Below are 14,040 nucleotides of genomic sequence, written 5' to 3' on the forward strand. Positions count from 1 at the left end.
TACATAAATAATTGAACAAAGATCTGCAAATATATCTAAGCTGTTACTGTGCAAAGATTGATTACTGCAGTGTCCAGGAATAGAAATGGTGTTCAGTTGCACATTGCTCAGGTAACTGGACTAGCAACCAGAGTTTTGCACAGTTGAGACAAAGAAAGATTAGCTTTATTTGTCACATATACATCGAAACACACAATAAAATTCATCATTTTATGTCAGCAACCAACACAGTCTGAATATGTGTTGGGGACGGCCTACAAATGACACCCTGCTTCTGGTGCCAATATAGCATGGCCACAATTTACTAACCCATATATCTTTGACTGTGGGAGGAAACTAGAGCACCCAGAGGAAAGCTACATGGTCACGGGGAGAATGTACAAACTCCTTACAGACAGTGACAGGGACTAAAACCCAATAGCTGGTACTCTAAAGTGTACACTAACCGCTATGTTACTGTGGTCATACAGTTGCTAAATTGTAGTGATTAGGATTTTGCTGGTTGGTTCAAGAACCAAATGGTTTAAAATATGTAGCTCTTGGTGGTTTGAGACTTCAGACTTCTGTACCTCCTGCCCAGTTGTCACTGAGAGAAAATGGCATAGCCCAGATGGTTGGAATCTCTGATGATAGATGCTTAATGTATGTTTTTATTGTGAATACTCTTTACATGATGCCATGTGCCTGTGGATGCTGCTGCAAGTAAGCTTTTCATTGCACCTGTGCAATACATGTACTTGTGCATAGAGTCATTGAGAAGTACAGGACAGGTACAGGTACAGGCCCTTTGGCCCATGTAGTCCATGCCAAAATCATTTAAACTGCCTACTCCCATCGAGCTCCACTGGGGCCATAGCCCTACCATCCATGTACCTATCCAAACTTCTCTTAAACATTGAAATCGAGCTCGTATGCATCACTTGTGCTGGCAGCTCATTCCACACTCTCACAACCTTCTGAGTGAAGAAGCTTCCCCTCATGTTCCCCTTAAACTTCTCACCTTTCACCCTTAACCCATGAACTCTGGTTGTAGTCCTACCCAACCTCAGTGGAAAAGGCCTGTTTGCATTTAACCCATCTATACCCCTCATAATTTTGTACACCTCTATCAAATCTCCTCTCAATTTTCTATGTTCTAAAGAATACAGTTCTAACCTATTCAATCTTTCCTTATAATTCAGGTCCTCCAGACCCAGCAACATCCTTGCAAATTTTCTCTGTACTCTTTCAATCCTCTTTACATTTTTCTTGTAGGTAGATAAGCAAAACTGCTCAATACTCCTAATTAGGCCTCACCAATATCTTATACAACTTCAACATAACATCCCATCTACCTCACTCAGTATTTTGATTTATGACAGCCAATGTGCAAAAAGCTTTCTTTACAACCCTATCTACCTGTGACATCACTTTCAACGAATTGTGGACCTGTATTCCCTGAACCCTTTGTTCTACCATACTCCTCAATGCCCTGCCAGTCACTGTGTAAGACCTACCCTGGTTGGTCCTACCAAAGTGTAAAACCTTGCACTTGTCTTCATTAAGTTCCACCTGTCATTTTTCAGTCCATTTTTCCAACTGATGTAGATCCCACTGCATGCCATGATAGCCTTCCTTACTGTCCACTATACCCCCAATCTTGGTGTCATCCATCAATTTGCTGATCTAGTTAACCATATTATCATTCTGATCATTGATATAGATGACAAACAACAAAGGACCCAGCACTGATCCGTGTGGCACACCACTAGTCACAGGCCTTCTGTCAGAGAGGCAACCCTCTACTACCACTTCCAGCTTCTTCCACAAAGTCAATGTCTAATCCAGTTTACTACCTCATCCTGAATGCCAAGCAACAGTAAACTTGACTTTGACAAGGTAAATAATCACACCTTAAATAAAAGGTTACATTAAAAAAAACATGTTTCACTACTGAGGACCTATGGGGGAGCCCTTCACAAATGTTGCACTCCCTGGCATGAAGTTACAATCCAGACTGAATACATACACTCTTTTTGTGAAAGCAAGCCATTATTAAAACAGAAACCAATGAAAATACTCAGCAGGTTCGAAAAGAGAGAGAAAAAGAATTAATGCTTCAAGTTGATGACTCCCCTTCATCAGCGAAATGTTTTCAGAACTTTGTTTATATTTCAAAATCTACATTTTTTTTACTTTTCATTTTACATTACATTATTTTGGCCAAGAATGTGAGAAATAAAAAGTTATTGCTGATTTTTTGAAACATCATGTTTCAAATCTATAGAGTGCTGCCATTCAGAATCTGTAGCCTGAATCTGGTCGTGGACTCTAAACGATGTCAATATGTTTCACTGGAAGTGGGAGACAGCACTGCATCCAAGTAGAAAAACTGAATGACCAACAGTCTACTTCATGACAGAAATGTGTCTCTGATGAGCAAGATAGATCTATTTTATTGTAAAACAAGGCCTTTCTACATTGAGGCCTCTGCTGGTCAGGGTTGAACATGGATGTTGTGTCCTAGCTGTCTGACCAGTTACAATATAGAAAGCAAGCTATTGCAAGCTCCCTCTCTCCAGGCATCTAATGAATCAAAAGGAATAGCAGAGACCAATACAGTTTGGGACCAACAGTATTACAGGAGTTACCAGTAAGTATTGAAATCAACACAGGACTGCCTTAGGGATTCCAGCTCAGGATTTGTTACTTGGAATTTACTACCATGAGTGGATATAATCAGAAGGCAGTGAAGGTTTGAAATCAGTTTTCCTTCTCCTAGATGAGTTGGCAACCATGGCTAATGAGCCCCACCTGCCCAAAGCAAATGGTTTTAAGGCACCAATGACCTGCCTTTGCCCCTTCACCTGCCAGTAGAAATGGTTCTGCTGGGCTTAGTAGGTAAGCCACATATGAAGGCCAGGAGCTGGACATGGTTGTCGGAGGCTAGGCCATTGGGAGCATTTAATAGGTAGCAGGATCTTGTCCCCATTACCAGCCTGGATATAACTACCTTAAGGAACTAAAACCATAAAATCACAAATACAGTATGTACAAAGCCTTTTTACATGTTAGTGTTTTTATGTCTTTGAAAGCCAGGGATCTGAGAAATAAATATCCCCCTTTGCTTGAAGCATGTCCAGCTACACTGTGAATGCAACACTTCTGAAACCTGAGCCTATAAATATTTAAACATCATTCCAACCAGAGCAGATTTCAATTTTGAATCTGGGCCAAAATGAATAGCCCTTAAAAGAAGAATACACACAAAAAGTTGGAGGAACTCAGCAAGTCAGGCAACATCCATGGAGATTAGATCTTGTAAGAATTTTTTTTAAAGAAGGGCCACAAAATTGAATGTGTAAACAAGGACAATTCCTGCTAAGATACGTATTCATTTCATAATCAAATCATTCAGAATCAAACATTAGCACTGATAACTGATGCAGTGAGAAATGCACTTGATGTAAAGTTACAAAATAACTACCGGTAAGTTTGGCATGATGCAATTTTGCTCAATTAGTCCATTTCACCTCATATTCATAAATTAAAAGATTCCTTGTTATTAACCAGGAACTTGTTAGTAATCACATCAGCATTAACAAAAAACTTGGGATTTGTCAATATTTTTTCAATCTTCTTTTTGCAGAAGATTGAAAATTTGAAATAAATATAATTGAAAAAAACTGCCATTAGCGATTTACATTTGATTTTATATCAAAAGATGATGCCTTACAAAGGCAGCATTCATCATTAAGGACCACCACCACCCAGGACGTGACCTCTTCTCAGTACTACCATCAGAGAGGAGGTACAGGAGCTTGAAGATACACATCACAGCTTCTTCCTCTCTGTTATCAGATTTCTGAACAGACAATGAACCCGTGAACATTATCTTTTTTTGCTCTCTACTTTTGCTATATAAATTTCTTATTATAATATACAGAATATTTTATTTTGGGTGGTGGTCTGGAAAAGCACTCCTTTCCTCCGCTAGCCTGCAGGTCACCCTTGGGCAAGGTGTAGCACCTGCTTAGCCCCCCTCCACCCCCGATCAGGGTCACGTGAAGCCTTGGGAGCAAGGTGGTGGATGGTCGTATGAGCAGCTGGTGCATATCACGTCCTGGTTATGTGACCACTGATGCCAGGGAGACAATCTCTATAATCTCTGTAGGAAATTGATAATGGCTGGGGTCACCCATCTTGTAAAGACATTGCTCAGAAGTGGCAAACCACTTCTGTAGAAAGATTTGCCATGAGTAATCATGGACAAAGTCCATGATTGCTTATGTCATATGACATGGCACACAACGATGATGATGATGATGATATTTTATTTTTTGCACTGTACTGCTGCCACAAAACAACACATTTCATGACATATGTCATAGATAATAAAATTGATTCTGATTCCCAGATCATGAAATATTTAATGGATATTGTCTTATACAAGTTGTCTCCCTCCCTCCACCAGAACTAATTTCATGCAATCCTGAAAATGCCACTCAATAAAAATCAAAATAAATGTGCGAAAACAAATGTAGCTGGATCCTGGACTTCCTGTCATATCGCAGGCAGGTGGTAAGAGTGGGCTCCCTCACCTCTCCCCTCTGACCCTTAACACAGGTGCCCCTCAGGGCTATGTACTAAGCCCCCTCCTTTACTCTCTGTATACCCATGACTGTGTCGCCACCCACAGCTCCAATCTGCTAATTAAATTTGCTGATGACACTACACTGACTGGCTTAAACTCAAATAATAATGAGGCAGCCTACAGAGAAGTCATCACCCTGACACAGTGGTGTCAAGAAAACAATCTCTCCCTCAATGTTGCAAATACAAAGGAACTGGCTATGGACTACAGGAGGAATGGAGACAGGCTAGTCTCTATTGACATCAATGGATCTGGGGTTGAGAGGGTGAACAGCTTTAAGTTCCTCGACACACACATCACTGAGGATCTCACGTGGTCCGAACATAATGGCTGTGTGGTGAAAACGGCACAACAGCATCTCTTTCACCTCAGATAGTTGAAGAAGTTTGGTACAGGCCCCCAAATCCTAAGAACTTTCTACAGGGGCACAATTGAGAACATCCTGACTGGCTGCGTCACTGTCTGGTATGGGAACTGTACTTCCCTCAATCTCAGGACTCTGCAGAGAGTGGTGCAGACGGCCCAGTGCATCTGTAGATGTGAACTTCTCAACATTCAGGACATTTACAAAGACAGGTGTGTAAAAAGAGAATCATTGGGGACCCAAGTTACCCCAACCACAAACTGTTCCAGCTGCTACCATCCAGGAAACGGTACCGCAGCATAAAAGCCAGGACCAACAGGCTCCAGAACAGCTTCTTCCACCAGGCCATCAGACTGATTAATTCATGCAGACACAACTGTATTTCTATGTTATACTGTTGTACATATTATTTATTTTAAATTACTATAAATTGCACATTTAGACGGAGACGTAACGCAAAGAATTTTACTGCTCATGTGTATGAAGGATGTAAGAAATAAGGTCAATTCAATTCAAATATTGAATTTATCTGTCAAAATTAACAAAAATTCTGATAAACCTATTAACAACAAAATCTGTAAATGCTTAGCAGGTCAGGCAACAGGTGTGCAGAGAAGCTAAATTTGATCTGCACAGTGGTGGCATGGTAGCGTAATAGTTAGCATAATGCTTTACAGTGCCAGTGATCAGAGTTCAATTCCTGCTGCTATTTGTAAGGAGTCTGAATATTCTTCCTTTCCTTGGGATTCCAGTTTCTTCCCACATTCTGAAGCAATTTTCCCTATGTTTAAGTGTTAAGAAAATTCCAGATGCGTGGCAGCAAAGGCTTTGAGCATTTCAGTAACTACAGAACCGCGCACTTCCACACAGCCTAGAGGGAACAGTGTTCCAAAAGTTTATGGGTTAGGGTTAGTAAAGTTGTGAGCATTCTATATTGGTGCTGGAAGCATAACAACACTTGCAGGCTGCCTCTAGTACATCCTTGGACGCCTTTCACAATTTGTTTTGATGTACACGAGATAAATAAAGTGAATCTATAAATATGTTTATTAAAGAGTCAGAATAATGCAGCACAGAATCAGGCCCTTCAGCCTAACTTGTCCATGCTGACCATACTTTGTTCTCCACAGATTCTGCCTGACCAGGATATCCTACATAGAACATAGAATAGTACAGCACATTACATAAACAATAACAACTTGAAACACACATTCATTGGCCTCTTTATTAGGTACAGGAGTGGATCCTGCTGTGGTCTTCTGCTGCTGTAGTCCATCCACTTTAAGGTTCAACACGTTGTGCATTCAGAGATGACTTTCTGCACACCGGTGTTGTAATGTGTGGTTATCTGGGTTACTGTCGCCTTCCTGTCAGCTTGAACCAGTCTGGCCATTCTTCTCTGACCACTCTCACTAACAAGGCAATTTTGCCCACAGAATTGCTGCTCACTGGAAGCTTTTTGTTTCTCACATGATTTTCAATAAAGTCTAGAGATTGTTTGCTTTAATAAGCAGGTGTACAGGTATACCTAAAATGGCATGATGTGTACTTTCAGTATAGCAAGCTAATTCAATGTACTTCACATGCATGGAATCAGATAAAATTCGAAACACCACCACAGGAAATGATACTAGGGCAGATGACCAACAATCATGGTCAAAATGTTTGGTTTTAAAACACATCTTAGATGAAACGGGGAAAAGTTTAGGCAGGAATTCAAAACTGCTACTAAAGGCATGGATGCCAATGGCAAGGACCAACATTAGAGAAATGTTAATTTATCCTAGGGCTGAAAGGCTGGAGGAGACTACAGTGACATAGAAAGACAAAACTATGGAAGAAACTGAAAACAAGAATAATTTTAATCGGAAGACAATATTGTTCAACAAGCACCATAGATGATCAGAATTTGGGATTTTGGATTTTGGATGACTTGAAATTCAAAATTCAAAGTATATGTCACCATATACAATCTTGAGATTCATCTTCTTGTAGGCATTCTCAATAAATCCATAATAGAATAATAACTCTAACAAAATCAATGAGAGACTGCACCAACTTGAGATTTCAACCAGTGTGCAAGACTACAAACTGTGTAAATGCAAGAAAGAAAGAAATAATAATAATAAATATCGTGTAGAGAAGAATGAGGTCAGACAGAACTTACCTTTTTCTCATCATTGTACGTGTAGTATATGAAAAATATTCCATCCCGTTTCCCATCGTTGCCTGTGAACTGTTCCAGTGCTACCTTGACATCTGTCCATTTGTGCGGCTTCCAATCTCTCCACCACTTCATTGTTCCCTTTTTTATCCACACAGACTGGTACAACAGAAATGTAGCAAGAGAACAGAAGATCAGAGTCATGTAGGGTGGATAAAGGATCTACAGCCTATCATTGCTATGCTGGACATCATGTACCCAAATCACTGACTATTTATTCTTTTGCAGAGATGCTGCCTGGCCTGCTGAGTTCCTCCAGCATTGTGCGTGTGTTATTCTGGATTTTCAGCATCTGCAGAATCTTTTCTGCTTGTAAACTACACTATACTAATTCCATTACAAAATGTCCCAATTAAAGTTTTACTATCTAAAAACACTGGCAAAATTCACTGTATTTTTGTAAAACAGGGAATCATTGCACAAGGAAATCACTCAGAAATTGGGCTGAAATATCCAGCTCTGAGTTAAATATGGATATTACTGGAAACATAACCAACTTTAAAAATTTCCTGCTTCTCAGAATAATATTGACTTTATTGCTTAAGACCCTTGTATCCAAATGACAAAGAAAAGCAAAACATTACAAGATATTTACAAGCAACCTGGCACACTCTCCAGTGCTATTACACCCTTTCTATAGTAACAACTATACATAGTATTCCACCTGTGGATGAATTTTTATTTTATATACCTACAGTTGTTCCATAATGTTTCTGTTCTGGCCTGGCTAATGAACCCTTTAAGTATCCTAATCAAGCTCGGTGATCATAGAACTTGCACACCCAGAACACTGTGCTCTTTAATACTCCCAAGCACCCTACAATTCATTGGGTATATCTTAATGTTTTAATCTTCTAAAATACATCACCTCACAAGATTAAATTCCATTATTCTGACCATTTTACCAACTCATTAAAATTGTTCTACAGCCTGAGACTACTTGCCTCATTATTAACAATACTATCAACTTTCAAATTATCTACAAACTTATCAGCTTAAGTACAAATCTGTTGAAGTCTCTTACCCTGAGCCTTAGCCAATGCTGAATAAGCAGACTTGCTGAAGTATTAGCTGTTAATTTGGCCGTATTTCAATATACTATTAATGCATTTTAATATGTTACCCAGGTTTTCTGCGTTTTGGATATAGACTTGGATTATAGACTTTTTCTTTAGTCTTATAGTTTTTTTCAATTCTGTTTCTTGCAAGATCATTCTCGTTTTTATTTGTGCAGGGAGGAGGATTTGGGGATCAAAGTGCCTGTTCCGTTTTGCTCTTTTTTGTGTGGGAGGAAGGGTTTAGAGGTTGATGTGTCTACTCCCTTTTTGCTTGCTTTTTGTGTAGGGTGGGTTTAGAAGAATGAGGGGGGACCTCATAGAAACATTTCAAATGTTGAAAGGCATGGACAGAGTGGATGTGGCAAAGTTGTTTCCCATGGTGGGGGAGTCTAGTACGAGAGGACATGACTTGAGGATTGCAGGGCGCCCATTCAGAACAGAGATGCAAAAAAATTTTTTTAGCCAGAGGGTGGTGAATCTAAGGAATTTGTTGTCATGGGCGGCAGTGGAGGCCAAGTCACTGGATGTATTTAAGGCAGAGATTGATAGGTATCTGAGTAGTCAGGGCATCAAAGGTTATGGTGAGAAGGCGGGGGAATGGGACTAAAGGGGAGATTGGATCAGCTCATGTTGAAATCGCAGAGCAGACTCGATGGGCCGAATGGCCGACTTCTGCTCCTTTGTCTTATGGTCTTATGGTTGATGATCATGCTGCCTTTCTTTTCTTTCTTGGCTATTTGGAGAAGAAGAATTTCAGAGTTGTATACTTTGATAATAAATTAACCTTTGAGTCCCTGTGTTAGAGTAAAATTCCATTGAAGCTAATAAGCTTAAAGTGAATGCAGAAACCACAGCCTATGTGAATGGACAAGCAGTAGGGAACTAGGAGCTAGGTGAGCCAGATGCCAAGCTATGGCGATTTTCAAATAGTTATACCGTGGATTATTAGAGTTGAATTGCAGTTATGCGCCTACCTTCACATTTAGGCTGTTTCTGTATATAACTGTGAGGGTACAGACACCAATCTTGTTGGGACATCATTGATCATGAGCTTCCAATTACAAATACAAATCGTTCACTCTCCTCATCCATCCCCCATGGCTTCTAACTTTCTAAACCAGTCTTCCCTATTCATTTTGAGGTTAACCTCTCATTCTTAATATACTCCTAATGCTTTGGAATTTTCAGTATTTTTTTCCTCTAGGGTTTTTTTGTACCTCTGCTTAGACCTCCTAATTTTCTTCTTTAAATATCTCATTAAAATTTCTGTATTTCCATTATCAGTTGGCTATTATTTTCATTGTAACTGTTATTGTATTTTTAAAGCAAGATTCCTTAACGGCGACTCCTTTGCTTGCATCTTCGGAAACAGCTCTATTTCTATCTTTGATATCTCTATTTTTTCCCTCTCAGGGTTCTTTTAAAGACCTGACCTGGAGTTACACGCTGACCTCGATTCTTCGCGGCAACGGGACCTGCTCTTGGGGTCTCATGAATGGCTGCTGTTCGATATACCAAGCGTGTGGCCTAGAAGACTAGCGCGCCTTCAGGGTTCTGGAATTTCATGGCTCTGGAGGTGGGCGGACTCGAGGTTGGTGCCGCCGTCTAGGGTGTCATGGGAGATGGAAGGTTGTAAACAGTGAGCTGGCTGCCGGCTGTGTGCCCAAAGATCTGAATTCTTTGGGCACAAGCTTGGACAATGCGATGCAACAGACTTTTAACATCGTAAATCAGCGAGTTGTTTGTTATGTCACCCATCTCGCTGAGAAATGGGGACACCTCTTTTTCCCTTATTACGGAGAGAGAGAGAGCCTGTGGTATGTCGAATTAACAAGTGAACGAGCAGCCTTTGGGGTACTGCAAGTGGTTGTCTTTACTGATGCTTTGCTGAACACTTGAGTGCTCGGTGGGGGGAGCCAATGCTTTTTTTTGCTGGTGGGAGAGCTGGAGGGGGAGGCTTTGGGGTTCTAACATTTAACATCTGGCATTCATTCTTTGGGGCACTCCTCTGTTTTCGTGGATGTTTGCGAAGAAAAAGAATTTCAGGATGTATATTGTATACATTTCTCTGACATTAAATGTACCTTTGAAACCTTTGAAAATGTCGTAAGTCCCTACCTGCTCCACAGCCTGTTCATAATGCTTAAAATCATCCACCTCTCGTTTGGACCGCTCAATTAACTGTTGAACAATTTGCTTCCTCCAAACTGTCTGCTGTGGAAAACCACTGGGCATCGAGAGCGAGTGCATGGAAATTGATTGCCCTGCAAAACCACAAAAGCATGAAGATAGGATTTTGTTATGCAGCAAAGACATACATTCTGCCATTATTGTTTCTGAATCCACATTTATATAATAAAACTGTTTAAGAGAACTGTAACAGTTAATTTCAGCATCAGAGCAGAAGCAAAGAAATGCTATCAGTGGTCACTTTATTAAATACAGGGGGTACTTAATAAAGAGGCCATGAATTTCTCTATTCATGGTCTTCTGCTGCTGTAGCCCTTCCACATCAAGGTTCAACATGTGCATTCAGAGATGCTCTTCTGCACACCACTATTGTAATGAGTGGTTATTTCACTTACTTTCACTTTCCTGTCAGCTTGAACCAGCCTGGCCATCCTCCTCTGACCTCTCTCACTAACAAGGCATTTTCGCCCACAGAACTGCTCCTCACAGGATGTTTTTTTGTTTCTTACACCATTCTCTGTAAACTCTAGAGACTGTTGTGTGTGAAAATCCCAGGAGATCAGCAGTTTCTGAGATACTCAAACCACCCCATCTGGCACCAACAATCACTCCATGGTCAATGCACTTAGATCACATTTGTTCCTCATTCTGATGTTTGGTCTGAACAACAACTAAACCTCTTGACCATGTCTGAATGCTTTTAAACATTCAGTTGCTGTCACACAATTGGCTGATGAGATATTTGCATTAACGAGAAGGTGTACCTAATAAAGTGGCCACAGAATGTATAGTTTATGCAACACTCTGGAACTAAAGATGAGCTCTGTGGGACAGATAGTTTACCCTGATATTCTTGGTGAGTGATAGCAGCTAGGTTATTAGAGTTGGCAATCAAGTTAAAGAAAAGCCTTGTTTCAGTTCTTAGCATTTACTAAACTATGAACAAAAAAAATTACTAGAAAGTTCACTTTTAAAGTATGTTTTAGGGTGGGTCATAAAGCAATGCAGCACAGAAACACACTCTTTGTCTCATGTAGCCAAACTGTTATTTTGCCTGGTTCCACTGACCCACACCTGCACCATAGTCCTCCATACCCCTCTCATCCATGTACCTATCCAAACTTCTATTAAATGTTGAAATCGAACCTGCATCCAACACCCAGTGGCAGCTTGTTCCACACTCTCACCACCCTGAGTGAAGAAATTCCCTCTCAGGTTCCCCTTAAATAGTTCACCTTTCACCCTTAACCCATGACCTCTGGTTATAGTCCTGCCCAACCTCAATGGAAAAAGCCTGCTTGCATTTACCCTATATATACCCCTCATAATTTTGTATACCTCTATCAAATCTCCCCTCATTCTCCTACACCGCATGGAGTAAAATCATAACCTTTTCTGTTAAAATGATAACCTTAAATGCTTCATCTCATTGAGATAGGATGTCACAGACAGCGATCAAATACTTAAAAGTCTAGATGAGTAACCATGGAGAGGATATTTCCTATAGTGGGAGAGTCTAGGACCAAAGGATACAGCCTCGGAATAGAAGGACGTCCTTTTAAACAGAGATGAGGTGGAATTTCTTCAGCCAGAAGGTGGTAAATCTGAGGAACTAATTGCCACAGACAGGTGGATGCAAAGTAATTGGGTATATTTAAAGCAGAGGTTGTATATGTCATACGGTCCAGCACTTCTGTCAAAGGGAAATTCCAGGTGCTTGTTTTGTATTTAAGCACAGACATGACTGCAGGATGTTAATTGTAGTGGAGCACATATTTGAAGATGCAGTTTCATCATTTAAGCATGAATACACACTCCAGATTGTGGGCTTCCACTGAATGAACAGGTCTAAATGGAAGTAAAAAGACCTCACCCAAGCCATTATTGGAGAGTCAGCACTGAAGGTTTCCATATTATGAGCCAGATGTCTCTTGTATTTCCTTTGGGACCCCAACTCACACCATCTCATCTTGTGCCAGATGCATGTTGTGCTCTTTCCGATCTTCACCTGCCAAACAAGCAAACACTAGCCCAGATCTGAACCAGTCTCTGAAATCATGGCTCCCATTGTGAACTTACACACTAGACACATCTGCCATGGCAGGAGATGGCTCTGATGTTCTCACCTCTTTCACTTTGGAAAAATATGGACTTTGCTCATGTAACCATTCCATAAGACAGAGGAACAGAATTAGGTTATTTGAGTATTCTCTGCCATTCTATCACAGTTGATTTATTTTCCCGCCTTCTCCCAATAACCTCTGACACCCTGATTAATTGAGAATCTATCAACCTTTGCTTTAAGTTTACCCAATGACTTGGCCTCCACAGCCATTTGTGGCAATGAATTTCTCACCATCCTCTGGCTAAAGGAATTCTTCCTCAGGTCTGTTCTAAAGAGACGTCCTTCTATTCTGAGGCTGTGCCCTCTGGTCCTAGACTCTCCCAGTAGTGGGAACATCCTCGCCATATGTATTCAATATGTATTCTTTTGATATTTGATAGGTTTCAATGAGATCTTATCTCATTGAGCTAAAGCTATTAAGCTTCTCATTTTTCTAAACCTCAGTGAGTACAGGCCCAGAGCCATCAAATTCTCCTCATACGTTAACCCTTTCATTCCCAGGATAATTCTCCTGAATTATTTCTAGAAACTCTACATTTTCTTGTGGTCCTGCACAGGACTAGCATAGGTCCCACTGCAGTTCTGTTGTCCAGTTCTATTGTCTATTTCCATGTAAGTCATATTTCTAGGCCACATTGTGGTATCTTATCAAATCTTAATTGATTCTAATGCTACATCAATTATCCACTTGTTTTCCCCAAAAATTCATTCACCATCCCCATTTTCTTTGCCTTTTTAGGATTATGGCATACCGTGATCGATAACGAGCATCAGAGCAATGTGTGAGTGGCATTACTGTTTGGTACGGAGAGGCCACCACACAGGATTGTAAAAAGCTGCAGTGGGCTGAAAACTCAGCTAGCTCTATCATGGGCACTAGTCTCTTCAGCATTAAGAACATCTTCAGAAAGCAAAGACTCAAAAAGGTGGTATCCATCGTTAAGGACCTCCATCACCCAAGATATGTCCCCTTCTCATTACTAACATCCAAGAGGAGATACAAGAGCCTGAAGACCCAAACTCAATACTTTAGGAAGGCTATTCCCCACCTGAACGGGCATTGAACCAACCCTTGAACACTAACTCACTATTGTTGCTCTCTTTGCACTACTCTTTATTAATTTATATTTCTTATTGTAATTGTTAGTATTTTTATGTATTACACTGAGTGCTACCACAAAACATTTTTTTCAGTGATATTAAACCTGATTCTGAAGTAATGTCAGGGGGCTGTACAAGCTTAACGGTCCAAGAGAAGAGGCTATTTTGGAATATTACGGCCAGGTTTAGAAGCAACAAAGCACATAAAAAGGTAGATCTGCTACACAGTTCCTTCAATGAATAAAATACATCAAGTTGGAGAAAAATATAATTAACATTAGATCATATGACATACAGTGGGAGAAAATTCAGCTATTTGGCCCATTGAGTCTGCTCCGCCATTCC

General features: G+C 40.4%; 1 protein-coding gene across 1 annotated transcript in view; it reads right to left on the reverse strand.

Annotated features, from left to right (window-relative positions):
- tecpr1a (tectonin beta-propeller repeat containing 1a) overlaps positions 1-14,040 on the reverse strand; it is a 101,766-nt gene that overhangs the window by 43,368 nt on the left and 44,358 nt on the right. Inside the window, exons 11-12 of the mRNA XM_073060178.1 lie at positions 10,398-10,543; positions 7,165-7,320 (exon numbers count right to left, since the gene is read on the reverse strand). Of these exons, the coding sequence (XP_072916279.1) occupies positions 7,165-7,320; positions 10,398-10,543 (302 nt within the window). The remainder of the gene's footprint in view (positions 1-7,164; positions 7,321-10,397; positions 10,544-14,040) is intronic.

The sequence above is a fragment of the Hemitrygon akajei genome, chromosome 11, assembly GCF_048418815.1.
Source record: "Hemitrygon akajei chromosome 11, sHemAka1.3, whole genome shotgun sequence".
In the NCBI taxonomy this organism is placed as follows: domain Eukaryota; kingdom Metazoa; phylum Chordata; class Chondrichthyes; order Myliobatiformes; family Dasyatidae; genus Hemitrygon; species Hemitrygon akajei.